The sequence below is a fragment of the Exserohilum turcica genome (assembly GCF_000359705.1).
Source record: "Exserohilum turcica Et28A unplaced genomic scaffold SETTUscaffold_6, whole genome shotgun sequence".
Lineage (NCBI taxonomy): Eukaryota > Fungi > Ascomycota > Dothideomycetes > Pleosporales > Pleosporaceae > Exserohilum > Exserohilum turcicum.
In genome coordinates, this window is record NW_007360277.1 from 1,186,399 (window position 1) to 1,204,167 (window position 17,769).

The 17,769-nt window shown below is 54.5% G+C and overlaps 8 protein-coding genes across 8 annotated transcripts; 6 read left to right on the forward strand and 2 right to left on the reverse strand.

Annotated features, from left to right (window-relative positions):
• Positions 1-95: 95 nt before the first annotated feature.
• On the forward strand, positions 96-1,734 carry SETTUDRAFT_140946 (uncharacterized protein; the record flags this gene model as incomplete). Its single annotated transcript, XM_008031577.1, has 2 exons — positions 96-922; positions 1,017-1,734. 2 exons carry the CDS (start codon positions 96-98, stop codon positions 1,732-1,734), a joined length of 1,545 nt encoding a protein of 514 aa, XP_008029768.1.
• A 411-nt stretch (positions 1,735-2,145) lies between these two features.
• On the forward strand, positions 2,146-3,389 carry SETTUDRAFT_43584 (uncharacterized protein). Its single transcript, XM_008031308.1, has 4 exons — positions 2,146-2,226; positions 2,435-2,541; positions 2,597-3,025; positions 3,098-3,389. Exons 1-4 carry the CDS (start codon positions 2,194-2,196, stop codon positions 3,147-3,149), a joined length of 621 nt encoding a protein of 206 aa, XP_008029499.1. The 5' UTR covers positions 2,146-2,193; the 3' UTR covers positions 3,150-3,389.
• Positions 3,390-3,519: 130 nt separating this feature from the next.
• On the reverse strand, positions 3,520-6,141 carry SETTUDRAFT_22709 (uncharacterized protein; the record flags this gene model as incomplete). Its single annotated transcript, XM_008031186.1, has 2 exons — positions 3,520-3,922; positions 4,643-6,141. The coding sequence occupies 2 exons, from the start codon at positions 6,139-6,141 to the stop codon at positions 3,520-3,522; spliced, it is 1,902 nt and encodes a 633-aa protein (XP_008029377.1).
• A 313-nt stretch (positions 6,142-6,454) lies between these two features.
• Positions 6,455-6,817, forward strand: SETTUDRAFT_22710 (uncharacterized protein; the record flags this gene model as incomplete). The annotated part of the gene is made up of 1 exon (XM_008031187.1): positions 6,455-6,817. One exon carries the CDS (start codon positions 6,455-6,457, stop codon positions 6,815-6,817), a length of 363 nt encoding a protein of 120 aa, XP_008029378.1.
• A 479-nt stretch (positions 6,818-7,296) lies between these two features.
• Positions 7,297-9,280, forward strand: SETTUDRAFT_140950 (uncharacterized protein; the record flags this gene model as incomplete). Its single annotated transcript, XM_008031578.1, has 4 exons — positions 7,297-8,577; positions 8,852-8,893; positions 8,940-9,032; positions 9,078-9,280. The coding sequence occupies 4 exons, from the start codon at positions 7,297-7,299 to the stop codon at positions 9,123-9,125; spliced, it is 1,464 nt and encodes a 487-aa protein (XP_008029769.1). The 3' UTR covers positions 9,126-9,280.
• Positions 9,281-9,665: 385 nt separating this feature from the next.
• On the forward strand, positions 9,666-11,002 carry SETTUDRAFT_165149 (uncharacterized protein). Its single transcript, XM_008031579.1, has 7 exons — positions 9,666-9,994; positions 10,041-10,063; positions 10,114-10,154; positions 10,202-10,309; positions 10,356-10,389; positions 10,438-10,731; positions 10,782-11,002. The coding sequence occupies exons 1-7, from the start codon at positions 9,735-9,737 to the stop codon at positions 10,904-10,906; spliced, it is 885 nt and encodes a 294-aa protein (XP_008029770.1). The 5' UTR covers positions 9,666-9,734; the 3' UTR covers positions 10,907-11,002.
• Positions 11,003-11,216: 214 nt separating this feature from the next.
• Positions 11,217-12,290, forward strand: SETTUDRAFT_95619 (uncharacterized protein; the record flags this gene model as incomplete). The annotated part of the gene is made up of 2 exons (XM_008031580.1): positions 11,217-11,306; positions 11,355-12,290. The coding sequence occupies 2 exons, from the start codon at positions 11,217-11,219 to the stop codon at positions 12,288-12,290; spliced, it is 1,026 nt and encodes a 341-aa protein (XP_008029771.1).
• Positions 12,291-13,815: 1,525 nt separating this feature from the next.
• On the reverse strand, positions 13,816-17,304 carry SETTUDRAFT_173410 (uncharacterized protein; the record flags this gene model as incomplete). Its single annotated transcript, XM_008031581.1, has 2 exons — positions 13,816-14,107; positions 14,163-17,304. 2 exons carry the CDS (start codon positions 17,302-17,304, stop codon positions 14,016-14,018), a joined length of 3,234 nt encoding a protein of 1,077 aa, XP_008029772.1. The 3' UTR covers positions 13,816-14,015.
• Positions 17,305-17,769: the final 465 nt, after the last annotated feature.

Genomic DNA, 17,769 nt, shown 5'->3' on the forward strand with positions numbered 1-17,769 from the left:
CTGCCACACCGCACGTCAGTCGCTCGACGAGTCGCTGGCTGTCATCGAGTCAGCTCCCTTCGACCAGCCTTCCCGCGCCCTCCAAGCCCCGAGCCATGGACGACGACAACGACGTGCTCGGAGCCTTCAGGCGCCTGCTCCCCCACCAGAGGAAACACGTCCTGGCCCTTCTCCCCGCAGAGCTGACGCCCTACGAGTGGAGAGCCCTCCATGCCATCACCAGCCGCCGCTCCTTCCACGCCGACATCGTTGGCCGTCTGCCCCTCGAGCTGGTCGCCACCATCTTCACCTACCTGGACCCAGCCGCCCCCTATCGCCTGCAAGCCGTCTCCAGGCCATGGTCCCATCGTCTCCGCAGCCCGCACGTGACCAAGGCCAGCCTCCATGCCTGGTACCAGGGCACGCTCAGCCTCCACCACGCCCATGATGCATTCTGCGAAAAGACTGCCCGCCGCATCCATGCCTTCCGCACCGGCCAACCAGAAGCTGTCTGCGAGATACTATTGGACAAGCCCTGCCGCAAACCCACACTGGCTGGCCACCATTTCATCTGGACACAAAACTCGGCAACCGGAAGCTGTGCCCATATACTCGATTTGCACGCCTGGAAGCTCCGCAGCATAGCCGGAGACGCACGTGAACAGTTTTGCGACGTCTTTGCCTCGGACCACATTGCACTTCTCACAACCTTTGCCCTGAGGGCTTACGTCGTCGACCTCCGCACCACCAGCAAGCCCAAGACCTTCACCGTGCCATCCAGAACAATCATGACCGATGTGGTTTGCCGCGGAAGGACTGTTGCATGCGTGGGATCCTTCCCAAAACACACAACCGTCTTCATCTGGGACTTCGACACGCAGCGGGGAAGATCGTTTGACATCAAGCATGAGTCTGACCCGCTTTTCCATGGATATTGCCCAGAGTGAGTGAGCTCTGCTACTTGCTGAGCCACAATGTAGAACAACATTAGAAAGTAACGCTCACAGCTGTCTTGCGTGCTGACCAACGTCTAGCAGAATGCGGCGCATGTGCCCTTTTGTACAACCTGATTCGGAAACAGTCATCCTAATGTTTGTCATCGACATTCCTAGAGATGACATGCCGCAGCAGAGCCAGCTGGTAGTCGCCAAATACACATATCAAGGGGAGCGTATCAGCATCTTTCGCCCAAGCCTCCCCGACATCGACCAAATCCCACAGTGGCCGAGCTCTAGACGCTTTGTCCCACGAGACGATTTGGGCTCCGTCTTCACGACCCATGTGCTAATGAAGCGACGCGGAGACCATGTTCTCGAGGCCGAGTATTTTTTGCTTCAGTTTGATCAAAAGACTCTCGACTTGAGCGTATGCGAGCTGTCCAAACTTCGCACTCGCGTGCCTCTAGATGGTCTCACTGACTCAACAGCATGGTGGAAAGACACTTGCTACGGATTCCGATCCGACACAGGAGACGCCAAAGGAGACATGATTGCCTACATGGGTACTCGTGACGCAGAAGCCTATGTTCCATACGTTTGCGAACCTAGGGAAATCGTCTTCGAGAAACCTCCGTTGCATGAGCCTATACAGCTAAACGAGCACTATGTCATAAGAGTTGCACATTATGCAGTCTATCTGCTAACCTTCCAAGAGAATCGCAATCGGCCAAGGGGCGGCGAGTTTTTTGGTCTCGGGTACCTTAATAACCTTGCTCTCGGCGAACTCCGAGAGAAGAATTGCCCAACCGCGAAGTAAGCTAAAAACGAAGCCAAACCAGGCCTTTGCGCATTCCCAAAGGCTGGACAGTTTGCTTGGTATCCAAGAAGAAGGCGGGTGAAACTTGTTGGTTTTTCCATATCCGGCTCTACTCGATTGCCACGTAATAGACGACAAATTCCAAGTGTTTGCTCGATACGCATGCTCTTGATGCTTGTGAATGACTACCAAGCGGACGGCCGTACACGCACTTGATTGGCTCATCACCCACCGCGGGGCACATGGCACGGCCAACCCCACCATGGATTTTCGGCCTTCGCCGCTCTAGCCAGGCCTGCCCAAGTAGGCAACCACTTGTACCCTGCCGCGGCTACTGACTTTTTTTTTCCTTTCTCTTCTTCTCTCAAGCATAGTTTCCATAGCCTTGCCCACCCTTTTCTCCGTTCGCTTCCAAATCCAGCCTCCCAAACAAAGCCCAAACCGCCACAATCTGCAACAATGGTTGAGAAAATCTACGTCACATACAACCAGGTATGTAGTAACTGTCGCATGTGCGAGTATGCACCCCCGCATTGTGCCTACGCTTATGCGACCCTTTTAATGTACCACATGTGTGGTTTGGGTTGTCAGAGGCAGATTCGCATGTACTCTGTTTCTTGACTCATTGACGCCTAAGTACTTAGCGCAAGCCTCTTTTGCGCGCCAGCCTCCAGCACAACACTGACATGAAGTCGCACAGGTCCACAAGCTCTGCCAGGAGGCAGCAGAGCAGATCCTCAATGACTTCCAGCCCAACCTCATGATTGCCATTGGCGGTGGAGGTTACGTGCCCGCGCGCATTCTCCGGTATGCGCTCGTACCAAACTTGCGACAACGCATACGTCTAATACACGCACACCAGATCGTTCCTCAAGAAGCCCGGCAGCCCCAACATCCCCATCCAAGCCATCGGGCTCTCGCTGTACGAGCAGCTCGGCTCGGGCCCCGACGCCGACGTGGAGACGCCCGGCACAAAAGTCACGCGCACACAGTGGCTCGACCTGTCGTCGCTCGAAATGGCCAACCTGATTGGCAAGAACGTGCTCATTGTCGACGAGGTAGACGACACGCGCACAACGCTCGAGTACGCCGTCCGCGAGCTGGAAAAAGACGTCGAAGCCGCCGTCGAGAAGCTCGGTCGCCAGGGCGAAAAGACAAACTTCTCCATCTTTGTCCTGCACAACAAGGACAAGGCTAAGAAGGGCCAGCTGCCCCAGGACATTCTCAAGGGCAGATATATTGCCGCAAGGACTGTTGGCGATGTCTGGATCAACTACCCTTGGGAGGCTACGTATGTTTTTTTTTCCTTAATGTTATTACAGGTTTTGACGGTAATGTACATGGGCTAATCTGGACATGACAGCGACATCGATGAGCACGACCGCCATTCCAAGGAGGCAGAGTCAAAGTCGTAGACAAACGCGGGCAGCCTCGTGAAAATACTGCTTTTTCCGTCGAAAAACAAAGATATACATATATACCCGGGCATAAAGGCCAGACGGAATGCATGTGGAAATGAATGAACGAAGGACCCGAAAGAAGAGAACATATGTCGTGGTGCACCAAGAGACTGGGCGACGGGCAGCCAAAGCAGAACATTCAACACACACACATGATCTTGCGAATTTCTTTTTTTTTTGTATTGTTGGTTGCGACATCAACTGCGGCCGCACGCAAGACGGCGCCAGCAAATCCGGCGACACGCGCGCGGGAACCCGCAAGGGCCAGAGCCCCGGCAACGACATCGGCCTCTGCAGCGTATGCTTCGGCCCCCTCTACGTCTCTCTACACGACCCGGACGCCAAAGCGCTCCGCCGCCGCATCGAGCGCCGCTACCTCAGCCAGCTCCTGACCGGCTGCGCGAAACCCTGGTGCGCAAACCCCTACTGTCGCTCCGCACGCAAAAATAAGGGTCACCCCGACACCCCCGTTGCAACCAAAGATGCCATTCCAATGGTTAAACCCTTCCTCCAGGGTGTAGATGGAAAAGGGTACGATACCCCCCTGCACTTCTGCGTCGACGAGAGAGCCCACAAAGCAAGGGTCCTGGCGGAATTGCTGGCGGCGGAATCGGGCATAGAGGGTAAAGGTGGGTATGCGCTTGAGTGGTGTGTTGCGGCGCTCGAGGCTGAAGCCGCGGATTTGGATCGCGCCCGAGCGTGGCTTAAGGCGTGGGCGCCGCAGAGGGCTGAGGCGGGGCAGTGAGAGAGAGAGAGAGAGAGAGAGAGAGATAGGGAGGGGGGCGGCTGTTTTTTGGATTTGTATCTGTCTGTTTAGTGTATATGTGTGTAGAGATGGTTGTTAGTTGTATGTAGCATGTTGGCTTGGATTGGATTGGATTGGAGAGAGAGAGTGTGTGTGTGAGAGAGAGATAAAGATACCCCCATACCCTTGTATATTCCCATGAGAATATCCCTATATAACCAACAAACGTTCCTGATAGACCCTAGAACATCAAATTCTGTCTCGAGAAGAAGAAGAAGAAGAAGAAGAAGAAAAACAACAACAACAACAACAACAACTAGGCCAGAGCGAATTTCACAAGTTGGATTGATATCATGCATGTCTATCGGAGCCCTCCCCCCCATTCCTTTATCCCTTTCTCCCTTCCTCCCTTTCGCATTTCATACAGCAGAGTAGAACCCCAAGCGCAACTCTGAAGAAACACAGCTTCACATACATACACACATACACACACACCGAAAAAAAAAACAGAAGACAAGCCCACATAGTTGCCCCCCCCCCTCTGTTTCCCCAGCAATCTCCCAATCCCCCACCTCCCAAATGTAGATAGTCATGGTGGTGCGGGTAATTGCGGCAGAGGCGCGGGGCCGCGCGGGAAAGCCGCTCCAGGTCGTGGTGCCGTAGGTGTGTGGCCATGTCGCGGAAGCGCACGATTTTGTTGCACAAATGGCATTCGGTTGTGCGGCCGCCGTCGGCAAGTTCGTGGGGGGTGAGGCCCGAGAGGAGGAGTTCGGCGGACTGGTCGTTGGGGTCGCCTTCTTGCGCGACTTGCAGGTGGCAGAAGCGGCAGAGGATGAGTTTGCCGGGGCAGATTGTGGTTTTGTGCTGGGCGAGCGTGGGGATAGAGGGAAACTCGAGGCCGCATGAGGAGCATGTTTGTGCAGTGTGGTAGTAGGCGTCGTGCTTCTGGCGGCTGAGAGGCGTGTTGCCGGTAAACGTGTCGTGAGGACAGTGCCAGTGATTCTGATAATCTTGAGAGCGCTTCTGGAAGACTTGGCCGCAGCCTTGGGGGCAGAGTATGTTGTTCCGGAGGCAGAAATTCTCGTGGAGGAAGAGAGATCCCTTGGGCACTATCTGCTTGCAGTTTTTGCAGACCACTTCGTCTTCGCCGACTGTATGTGAATCATCTGGGGTTTCTTTGGCTTTCTTATCTACCTCCGTCTTTGGGTCGAATATCGAAACTTTTAAGCGGAAAGGCTTGGGCGTGCTGGATGGCGATTCCGCCGGATATGCGTGTACTGAGATCCATACTGCTTCTGCTTCATCGAGTTCGACGTTGGTAGGCTGTAGGCGTATGCGTTTTGGGTAACTACTGGAGAGATTGGCAAAAACGTGCTCGTCTTCCCGCGGGCGAACTCTTTGGCGAGAAGAGTACGGGCTGACGAAGAGATCAATGTCGTCCTCGGCGTCTACCTCATCCAACAGGATTTCCAGCCCCTGAGATCGGTCCCATGACGGCAACTCAAAGTCGACGTACTCGCCCTCAAGTACTTGTCCGGACTGCGCATTGAATATGTCGATTGTACCGCCGGTTGAACTGCCTTGTTCTGTGCCGGGCGCGCGGTGTCTCTTGGCCACTATTCTCTTCAACGTTTCGCGAGCCTGCTCTTCGTTCAGAGGCTCAATGTCAACCTCGAGGTCTGTGTCTACAACGCATATTCCGTCTCCCTCGGGCTTGAAGCCGTCGACCAAAAAGCGAAACTCCTCGCGCTTGCCGCCCAACCCTCGACCGCCGTACACGACCAGGACCTCGCCGTTTGTCAGCGTTGTGAAGTTTGAGCGCAAGTGTTCCTCGAGCATCGACTTCCAGTCTTCGGGATCATAGCCGGCTTCCAGCGGCCGCAGCTTGACAAAGGTGCCTTTGGGTAGCTGCTTGGCGTGTACTGTGATTTTTGGGGCGTCACTGCTGCTGCCATTCTCCATGGTATGGTCTCCGTCTGTGTGGCCATTCGGACTGGAGTTCCGCGAGGGCTCTGCAGACCGCTCCTCAATGCCCAATGCCTCGTTCAAAAAGCTGCTCAGAACAATCTCGCCCTCTTCGGCCGAGAACTCGCGGATTCCTGCATGTACAGCCCTCCCATTTTGTGGATTCACCAGACGAAAGGTCAGAGGGTGGGGCAGCTGCTGGAATCCCGCTGGCGCCGGTGACATATGCACAGCCATGTCGACGTGTGCGTGTGCGTGTGCGTGGGCGTGGGCGTGGGCGTGGGCGTGGGCGTGGGCGTGGGCGTCGACTGGACGCGTCGCCCACGCGGGTACGGTGCGGGTACGGTGCCTTATCGATAAGCACCGCCGCTGTGGCGCAGCTCCCTGCGTAGGTAAGCTATGACGCCACACCCTTCACCTGCACCCAAGTGGAAGCTTCGAGCAGAGCCGCATATGTCAGCCGCCTCCATTCTGCTCCATGTAGTCGCGCCCACGGTCTCTACCGCTTCCCTTTCCCTCCTCCTCCCCCCCTTGCACTCCTCCCTCCACCATGGACCCGGAAACAGAGCCCGCGCCCGAACTCAAGTGGTCTGCCCAGTACACACTCGCCAATGCAACGCGAAACACGCTGCCCGGCGATAAGGTCCTCTTGCCTCCCTCGGCCCTGGAACAGCTGCTCGCCGCAGCCCCCATAGTCCATGTCGATGCGAACCGGCCGCATGCCACCGCCTTCGACCCTTTCAACCCATACACCTTCGATGCCGAGCGCTACGCGAGAGCACAAACGCAGGACCAGGCAGGGGGCGGACACAGGCAAAAGGCCCGTGTGGGGATTGGCAGTGTTTCGAGTGCATGGGCTGGCGGCTTCGATATGGCGATTCATTGTGGTAACCGGTCAAGGCGGGGCAGATAGCCTGTCCGGCTGCGTCGCATCGCCCGCCGGTCACGTCGCGGGGGCTTGGGCGGGCTTGGTCGGGGCTTGGGGCGGCGGCGAGGCCTTGTTCCCGCAGCCAAACAGGCAAGCCTTTGTGTGCGGGCTTGGCTGCAATGTGCGTTCCAACGCACGCTTCATGGCCGGCTGGCCTTGCAGCAAGCCGCGACGATGCCTCTCTACCCCGCTTGGCAGGGTCTTGTCGCTGCGATCGCCGCAGGGGCCGCCTATCCCATCATCCCACGCGCCGGCGCATCCCCAAACTCCGCACCCTCCCAACGTCTGCCAGCCCTTGCTTTTGCCTCACCCACTCCCCCAGCACACGCACATCTGCACCATCGCATCACGGGCACGTGTCCCGCCTGGGCGCCCTCGCCTCGCCGTGATAAAGATTCGGTGAGTACCCCTCTGACCAGCTGGCCAGCTTGCTTCTCTCTGCCTCTCCCCCCTGAGCGCCTGCCATGGGCCCTGCCACCTACTGTGACACCCTTCCTACATCCCTGGCCGACCTACTCTCCAACACGCTCATCCTGCGCCAAACCGCCCCCTACCTCCCCGTGTCTGCTCTTCGTAACCTGTCCCGCACCTGCAAGGCCCTCCACCATGTCGTCATCCAGTCGCCCGAGGCCTTTCGCTACCTGGATCTCTCCCCGGTGAAGTCCGCCATTGTGCCCTTTGACGGCCCCCTCGATGTAGGCGGCATCAACTTCCGCGCTGAGCGCATGGACGAGGCGCTTACCGAAGACGACTTCTACAGCGGCCCCCTACGCCACATCTTCAACAGGCTCGACAAGCTCCATGTCCTCCAAAACGTCCACACCCTCGTGCTGGACGGGCTCAGCGTAACAGCAGAGCTCGTCAAAGAGCTGCTCACCGAAGAGAGCTTCAACGTGCGCCTGCTTTCCATTCGCGAAACAAAGCACTTGAACGAGCGAAAGCTCCAGCAATACCTGCGGTATGCGGTTCGTCCGTCCAGACCCGCCGGCACCCCGCGCGTCAAGGGCATCTACCTCTTTGGGCCTCGCGACCCCCCACCGCGCCCCGCCTCGCCTCCGAGGAAAAGACTCCCATCGCCCGTCTCCAGAGGCGTCATGTCTTCCAGGGGAGCGCAGATTGGCGCACAATGGAACGAAAAGTCTCAGCACGCACTGGACGCTGCTCTGTCGCGCACAGCAGACAAGTGGTACCAGTCCTCTGGAAAGATGATCCAGAAGCGGCCCTCTCCAGAATGGGCAGAAGTGCTCCAGGCATGCGAGGGCATCATTGCCTTTGATGCTGTGCTTTGCAGAGGCCCACGACACGACCCAAGCAAAGCGTACATCAGGGACCCTGCCGTCGCACCAGCACACCATCCTGCATCCTTCCTCCGCCCGTCGGTTGCCACGATCGCATTGGGCCCATCTGGTTGCGAGACGTGCCATTCTTCTTCCGAAGGACCAGCCGTGTTTGGCTACTCTAGCCCATCTCACCATCCATTGCTCAGCCCTGTTCCGCTCCATGGGAGCTCGGTCCGTGCTGCCCAGATGCCGCACACCCTTGACGGCTCTGCTCCTCCGCCTCTCATAGTGCGATGCGAAGATTGCCTCCGAGGCCGATGGTGCGAGAGGTGCCACAAGTGGTGGGATGAGGATTGTTACGTGGTTCCAAGTACCGTCCAAAGAACCGAACTGCAGCAGACGGATATTGTAGAGACCATTCAGCCCGACGGGACCAGTTGCATGCTCCCAAAGCAAAAGACCAAGGTACTTATGGACCTCTGTGTGGAAGAGTGCCTGCCTTCAGAGATGATGGCTGGCGCTGGCAGCAATGGAATGTGGTGATGAAAATCTACCTTGGCGCGCGAGAAGCTATATTACCTGGAGGCCATTATGAAGTAGCTGGATTCCGGAAACTAGTCTTCTCTAGACTAGCCGTGGAGCCTGGTTATTGGATAATTGCACCTGGAAATTGCCGCTTGCGCGCCAAGGTATGTGCTGAATTTCGAAGCAGGAAACAGGCTGACGTGAGGAATTACAGATTATCGGTGTAAGACGTGACTGTTTCGGCTGTGGCCATACGGTATGCATCTTTGCGTCTTCATTCAAGCCACGCTAACAGGGAGTAGTGCATAAGCTGCAAGGAGCTTTTTATCCGGACATGCAAGAAATGCAAGAATGAGTATTGCCGTGAGGATAACGATGCCTCTTCTGACACCATGGTACGTTGGACGGCACTAGGCTCTCTACAAGCTAACGCAACCTAGTGTGACTGGTGCAACTACACGTCGCGAAGGACTGTAGAGATGTATTGAATTGACCCCGCAGCACCTCGAGGGTTTTCGTGCCCGCTATAGGGCTACAGCCAGGCGCTGTTTATGATTGATGCTGGCACATGAATAATGACTTTCTTAGTATAATAACTCTCCTCTTGGTAGCAATATTCAACACCCCCTCTCAATTATCTGAGAAAAATATCCAATACGCAAAAATACAACATTGTGAATGTGATGGTGCTTTATTTCAGAATAGAGATTACACAAGTGTTGACTCCATGAGCCGTGTTGTGATCTTGCCTGAAACTGAAAGCCGTGACTAAGCCGCGTCGGCGAATCAGGACAAGAAAGTGCCGATGCACACGATGACATGTGGCTGTCACTTTGCGTCGCAACACCGCGAACAAAACAATTGCTCTGTAGCATCCCAGCAAACCAACCCGCCATCCTACTCCGATCTTGCCTTTCGATGCGATCTGTCCTTTCCCTTCCATAGTCGCTGGTGACGTCGACCCTCGCTCCACGTAACTTGAACCGCGACCACTGCTCGAGCTCCGCCAGGCACCCTCCTTAACCTCCCGCCCAATTGACCACCTCTCAACACATTTCCCCACTCCAAGAACCCTCGCGCGCGCGAAGACTCCTACCATGTCGCAATACGGCTATGGAAAGAACCCTCAGTATGGCGCAGGTAATGCGCAAAACCTCCAGTTCTACTCCTCGTCCTTTTCGAATCAACCAGTATCTGGACATTCGACACCGTTCCAAGCAAACTATGGCGCATCGACAAGTCAGGCATATCCGCCTCAATATGGCGCGGGATTTTCAGCTCCCCAAGTGAGCGGGCAGATGGGCGTGGGCAGCTCAGGCCTACGCACAGGATGGCTGGCGGCGTTTGGCACAGAGGGGTATGTGAATGCAGCTCCTGTATAGGGCAGTACTAATCATGGGCAGATACGAAGGAGAACCACCGCTACGTACGCAACGTCGAACACGCGAAGTATATGGATAGGCTGACAAAGTGTAGTGGAAGAGCTAGGAGTCAACTTCAAACACATACAGATGAAGGTAGGGTATCGATATACTTGGCTTGTGTTTTGGCTAACATCGGATAGACTTTGGCCGTCTTGAACCCTTTTGGCCGCATCGACCAGCACATTATGGATGACAGCGACGTGGCAGGCCCTATCCTGTTCTTCTTGATATTCGGCACATCGTTATTAGTATGTACAACGCATTGTTACAGGAGAACATGCTGACCATTGTTAGTTATCTGGAAAGCTCCACTTCGGTTACATCTACGGTATGCCTGTTTACTTAACCAATACGAATATTGGCTGACATTGTACAGGATTGGCGTTTGTTGGCACTATCCTGCTTCACCAAATCCTTTCACTCATGTCGCCGTCTGTCAATGCAGTTGAGGCGACGCCTGGAGACCACAGCCACTCGCATGGCTCACACCTAGGCTCCTCGCTGACATTCCCGCGATCCGCATCTGTCCTGGGTTATTGCCTGCTCCCCCTTGTCTTGGTAGCCATATTCGGCATTTTCGTACCGCTTGACGGACTATTCGGCTACCTCCTTACGAGTCTGGCGATCACATGGTGTGCCTACAGTTCGAGTTCCATGTTCACTGTTGTTGGTAGGTTTGCTTCCCCAAGTTCAACGTAGCATACGCTAATTTTATCACAGGTCGCATGACATCAATGCGAGGTTTGGTGGCATACCCCATGATTCTTTTCTATGGCAGCTTTGGCATCATGGCCATCTTCAGCTCTCGAGGCACTGGGCAGCTAGCAAAGGTAGCGGGGTCATAGAGGAACGCGGACCATGAGAGCTCAGATGTTGTGACCCGAAATGTGTAAAACAGACCTTGCGTGCATACGTCATCCATGAAGACCAATCAATTTAACCCACGTTTGGGTTTAGTCTTGCCTTGCATTCATATGTGTTGGAGTGTCCAGCCAATCGGAGTGGAGATGACACAGCAGAGCGATGACGATGCGAGCGAACCCTGCACGAATTTGTTTCTCCCGATAATCTCCGCCACCCGTCGCATTCTCCAGCCCTACATACTTTTACCTGCCTATACCCAAAGACACTTTTTTCTCTTTACACGACTACAAAATGGGTTGGTTTTGGGCAGACAGCACACCTGCTGCGCCGGCTGCGCGCGTTGCTCCGCATCCCATGCCGCGAGGCAGTATGGAGCCTCCCGTACGTATCATCTCTCTCTATCCTCGTGCGCCTCTGACATTGCTGTAGCCCGAATGTCCAATGCACAAGAAGCCCGCGCCGCCCGTTGTCGCAGAGAAGACCCCGCAAGGCGCCTGTCCCTACGTCCCACCTGAGAAATCCTCCGCTGGTGCATCGGAACCGCCACCAAAGACCGGCCTACTCGCCCGACTCAACCCTCTAAACAACATGTTCTCGGACCTGTCCAACGAGCGCGCAGAGAAGCAAGCCCAAACCCTACCTCTTGAGCGCGAAACGTCTACGATTCCCAAGGGCGACGGCTCGCTGTGGGAATACCCCTCACCCCAGCAAATGTACAACGCCATGCTGCGCAAAGGATACACCGACACGGACATTACCGCCGTAGAAAGCATGGTGGGCGTGCACAACTTCTTAAATGAGGGCGCATGGGCGGAAATCATGGGCTGGGAACGCCGCTTCTCTCGCGGCCTCGCCGAAGGCTACGAGATCTGCAAGAAAGGCGAAGACGTAGCCAACTTCATGCTCGGCACAGCCGAGAACCCATTCGACACGACAACATGGGACCAAAAGGACATTCCGCCTCCAAAACTCCTCCGCTTCACCGGTCGCCCGACGGAGCCGACGCCAAAATCCCAGATCCTGCAGTGGCTGGGCTACGTTATGCCAGAGAGGTTCGGTACTGCCCCGCCGTTTGACCGCCACGACTGGTTCGTCGAGCGCTGCAACGAAAAGGGCTGCAAGGAGATTCGCTACGTAATCGACTATTACGAGGGTGCGCCCGAAGCCACGGGCGAGCCCGTCTTCTACCTCGACGTCAGACCTGCCGTTGATGGGCCTACGAGTGCCGCTGAACGCCTGATTAGAAGCGGTACTGATCTCTGGTGGAGGGCATCCGGAGGCGTCACGAGAGAAATCAAGAGGCTCGAGGCTGAGAAGAAGGCTAAGGAAGACGAGTGGGCTGCTAAGAGCAGACAATACAATTAAAAAATTGGGATTTGCTCCAAGACCAGAATGTGGTGATGAAGAGCAGAGCAACGAAACTGGGGATAACCAGGATGTATGCGTGTTTTTTTTGGAAGCATTTACGAGGCGTTTTTACATGCGAATGGGATGTACGAGTACAAAATGTGTGGTTTTTTTGTTATTTTTTTGTATTCAATCCGCCTATAGGATACTACCCACCTGTACCTCTTTCATGTTTTTACTATTCCTCTTTTGAATATGTATCCTACATAACCACTTTTCTCCTCTGTTTTCTTTTCTTGATTCTCTTTAATCTGGGTGTTTGTTTAGCGTTGTTGTTGTTGTTGGTGTTGTTTTGCAGACGTGCTGGACTTGAGTTCAGTACGGTAGGAGGAGGAGGAGGAGGAGAAGAGAAGTTTTCTTTTTTTTCGGGGGGGGGGAGGGGGCAAGACTATATAGAGGGTTCGAGTTTAGGCTAGATACCGTGTATTTCATAGTAACTATTAGACACAGACATGGATACGGGGAAAGTAAAAGTAAAAGTAAAAGTAAACGGAGTAGTAGATGTATTTTAGTTTTGTTGATATGAAAAGCAAAGAGGATATTGGAAGGAGAGAGGAGTAGAGACAGAGATAGAGAGTCAAGCAACTATACATACATAGCGAAAGAGCTGTTATCTTTCTTCTTCTTCTTCTTCTTCTTCTTCTTCTTCTTCTTCCTCCTCCGCTATGCTAGCTAGATGGCGTGTCTATATAAGTACTCACCACCTAAAAGAAGAAGAAGAAGAAGAAGAAGAAGAAGAAAAAAGAAAGAATAACAATAGATATACAAAAGTAGATATTCGCTAGTTGGTAAACACACTAACTCACCTGATATTACTTATTCAGTGGTCAAAAAGGGTTCAGATGTATGGGGTGTGTGAAGGGGCAAATTCTAGACTCAGTCGTGTGTGTGTGTGTTTTACCGATAGTCGCATGTATGTATTAAAAATCATCACGTGTGTCGAAAAGGTAAATTGGATGGATGGATGGATGGATGGATGGATGGAGGTTGTGTGCAGCCATGGTGATACAGAGTATGCGAAGCATCAAGTTGAGCAAGCAAGCGAGAAAAGAGAGAGTATATGTGTGTGTGAGAGGGGGAGGGGGAACTTGTGTGTTATTCATTACACATTGCATATTGAACATGTATACTTGATTGTTTCATGTGTATGTGTATGTGTATCTGTATCTGTACTTGTGCTACTTGCACACTATATATGTGTGTATACATCCAAGTGTGTACCGTAACCAGATCATTTCTTCCCCCTCCAACTCTCCGTCCATGGCCCGTTAAAACGGACAGGCTCCAAAGAAAAAGAGGGAAAAAGAAAAAGAAAACGCCGTTTCTATGCAAAAAAACCCCCCCCAGATTCCTTTTTAATACCGCAAAAACCAAGCAACGTGTTGAAAAAGTTGCAAGTCGAAGAGAGATGACACGGTATTTTTGTGGAAAAGATCAAGGTTATCGACGCCGTTAACACCAACGCTTTGTTTGTGGGGGAGGGGGAGGGTGGCTTGTTGAAGATTATTACTGGGGAGGCAATAGGCAGGAAGATGATGTGCCCATTGTGTCCTCTCCGCGCACACCTTGTTTAATGCAAAAAGATGGGGGAAGAAAAAAGAGGGAGAAGCGAAAAAGTAGAAAGGAGGATGAAAGTGTAGCGGTGGAGTTGATCCGGGATCAGCGAATTCAGGGCGATTTGGCTTAGGTTGGGTTGGGCGCAGCGGCACCGGTAATGTCGCTTTCTTCGCCGTCGACGGGGGCGCAGGTGCAGAAGAGGTTAGTGTCGCCGTAGGCTGTGATAAAGTTAGTCATACTGCATTATGAAGGTTTTGGGGGGAGACATCTTACCATCGTCTAACCTCGCGACAGCAGGCCAGAACTTCTTCGCTTTGAGATAGCTTAAAGGATACGCTGCGTTTTCACGGGTATACGGCCTGCTCCACTCGCCGGTGATGAGATCCTGCTGAGTGTGTGGGCTCATCTTGAGCACGTTTCCTTCTCTGGGCTGCTTGCCGTCCTCGATTTCCTTGATTTCTTTGCGGATGGAGATGAGGGCATCGCAGAACCTGTCGAGCTCGGCCTTGCTCTCTGACTCGGTAGGCTCAATCATGAGCGTGTTGGCAACGGGCCAGCTCATGGTTGGAGCGTGGAAACCGTAGTCTTGGAGACGCTTGGCAATGTCAATGGCTTCGACACCGGCGCTGTCCTTGAAGCCGCGTACGTCGAGAATGAACTCGTGGGCACATCGTCCTTGCTCGTTGGTGTAAAGAATGGGGTAGTGTGGCTTGAGGCGGGAGAGAATGTAGTTTGCGTTGAGGAGCGTAATCTTGGTGGCTTGAGTGAGACCAACTGCGCCCATCATCTTGATATAGGCCCAGCTGATGGGAAGAATGCTGGCGCTACCCCATGGGGCGCCACTGACAGGATGAATGGCCATTTCACCACCAGTCTCGCCACGGAGATGGCCTGGGAGAAACGGCGAGAGATGCTCCTTGACACCAATGGGTCCTACACCAGGACCACCGCCACCGTGGGGAATGCAGAAAGTCTTGTGGAGGTTGAGATGGCACACGTCGGCACCAATTTCACCGGGCGAGCAAAGACCAATCTGTGCGTTCATGTTGGCGCCATCCATGTAGACCTGACCGCCGTGTTGGTGGATAAGGTCGCAGGCCGCCTTGACGTTGGGCTCGAAAACACCAAAAGTACTGGGGTAGGTAACCATGAAAGCACCAAGCTCTTCGCTGTGCTTCTCGCACTTGGCCTTGAGATCCGCCATGTCGAGGTTGCCAGTCGCCTGGTCACACTTGATGGGTACAACGCGCATACCGCACATGGCAGCACTGGCGGGGTTAGTACCATGAGCGGAGACGGGAATCAAGCAGATATCACGCTTCTTGCCAGGCTGCTGCTCGAGATACTTGCGAATGACGCGAAGACCAGTGAATTCACCCTGTGCACCAGAGTTGGGCTGGAGCGAGACCGAGTGGAACCCAGTAATGTCGGCTAGATCATCCTCCAATTGCTTGATCATCTCTGTGTATCCCTTGGCGCGCTCCAGAGGAAGGAAAGGGTGCAGGTTGGAAACGGTGTCGAAAGAGACTGGAGCCATTTCAGCGGTAGCGTTGAGCTTCATAGTGCATGAACCGAGGGGAATCATAGAGTGTACGAGAGAGAGGTCCTTTGAAGATAGGTGGTTGATATATCGGAGAAGCTCAGTTTCGGAATGGTGCGAGTTGAAGACTGGGTGCGTCATGAACTGGCTGGTCCTCTTGAATGGCGCGGGGAGCTCAATATCAACAGGCTCGTTGAAAGATGTCTTGTCGCCCTTGCCAAACGTCCGGAACGCTCCCAACAGGTTGGTAATGGTGTGCGCGTTCGTGGTCTCGTCAACAGAGATACCAATGTGCTTGTCGTCAACTCTTCTCACGAGCAGTTCCTTCTTTTCGAGATTGGCAATAATCCCGTCAGTCTTGTCGTCAGTCTCTACAACAAAAGTGTCGAACATGACGGGGGTGTTGTCCATCTTTCCACGCTGGCCAGTCTTGAATCCGTTATCCACGATGGCTTGCTGGATAAGGCGGGCCTTGGCAACGACCTGCTTCGCAATCGCAGTCAAGCCGTTGGGTCCATGGTAGACACCGTACATGGCGCTCATGTTCGCCAAAAGAGCCTGGGCCGTGCAAATGTTGCTCGTTGCTTTCTCGCGGCGAATGTGCTGCTCGCGAGTCTGCAGGGCAAGGCGTGCCGCTGGGTTGCCGAGCCTGTCTTTGGAAAGACCGATCAAGCGGCCAGGAATCTTGCGCTTGTACTTCTCGTCGCAGGCAAAGAAGGCGGCATGTGGTCCGCCAAAGCCCAGAGGTACACCAAAGCGCTGTGCATTTCCGAAAGCAATGTCGGCGCCAAACTCTCCTGGCGGAGTGAGCAGAGTAAGGGCGAGGAGATCTGTGGCTACGCTGAAGAGGGCACCCGTCTTGTGCACCTTCTCAGAGAGTCCGCGGAAGTCGTTGACACCTCCGTCTGTGTCCGGGTACTGGGCCAGGACACCAACTAGGTCCTGGCCAATCTCCTCGACTCTCTTGCTGTTGTCCTTGAGTATATCGGCCACCTCGATCTTGATGCCAAAGCCTTCAGCGCGCGAGTGCAGAACAGCAAGTGTCTGTGGATGGCACTTGTCAGATACGAGAAACGTCTTGTTCTTGCTCTTTTGCTTGGACAACGGCATCATGCCCATGGACATGGTCATGGCCTCGGCGGCCGCAGTAGGCTCGTCCAACACTGATGCGTTTGCGATGCTGAGGCCCGTCAAATCAGTCACCATAGTCTGGAAGTTGAGCAGCGACTCGAGGCGTCCCTGACTGATTTCAGGCTGGTATGGCGTGTAGCTCGTGTACCATGCGGGGTTCTCGAGCACGTTTCTCTTGATCACCTCTGGCACCTTGGTGCCATAGTATCCTTGTCCGATCAGGCTCTTGCCAGGCTTGTTCTGGCTCATGATGTCCTTTGCATTCTCGAGGAAAACCGACTCTGGCACGCCGTTGCTCTGCCATTCGCTGTCGTGGTGTTGCGAGAGTTTGCCAATATTCAACTCACGGCCGGACAGGATGTCGGCGGGGATGACTTGGTGCACAAACTCGTCCAGGCTGCCCACGGGCGGGTCGAGCGCTTTCAGCATGGCTTCAGCCGACTCTGCAGAGGGGCCAATGTGTCGGCGGGGAAAGGTATCGAGAGCCTCGAGCGGCTTTGCCTGGGCCGTCTGCTGAGGCGGGGTGTCGAATACATCGTCGGCAGCCTCGACGACAGCCGCGGCCGCCTGCAGTGAGGATGCGGCGTGTTGCTGGAATGCGCGCTTTTGCAGCTTCTGGCGGGTTTGGTAGGCGGCGACTCGCGATGAGCTACCTGCGAGTTGTGGTCGCGACAGCTGTGCGACACATGACGACCGTGTGAGCCTACTAGCGGTGCTAGCAGCCCGGATACATGCGGTGCGCATGCTGGCTGTGTAACTGTGGTGGTATTATCGAGGGGGAGGCGAGGGGCCAATGGTCCCCAGAAAGAAATGTTGGGGGAGCAGCAGTAGTACAAAGACTGGCTGCTGCAGCCGCGGTGACGTCGATAGTGGGCTGGACCCGGACTTGCCGCAGTCGAAAAGGAACGGAAAAAGGGCGAAGTGAAAGAAGGACAAAAAAGCGGCGGACACCTCAAGGGCCTGGTTTTTTTTCTCTGGTCAAGCGTGCAGGCCGTGAGCGAGACGAGGGCATGGATTGCTATCTATGCTGTCGAGTAACTAGCCCGTCAGTATCCGCCCCAGTCGCAGTCGGGTCGTGGGCAGGGGACGCGATAAGCGGCGCACCAAACCCCAAGGCGGCCGTCGGTGCATCCACACGCATTCCTAGCACCCATTGGGCAAAGGAATGCTGAGCGCCCATGCATTCCATTACCTGATATCCACTCTGCC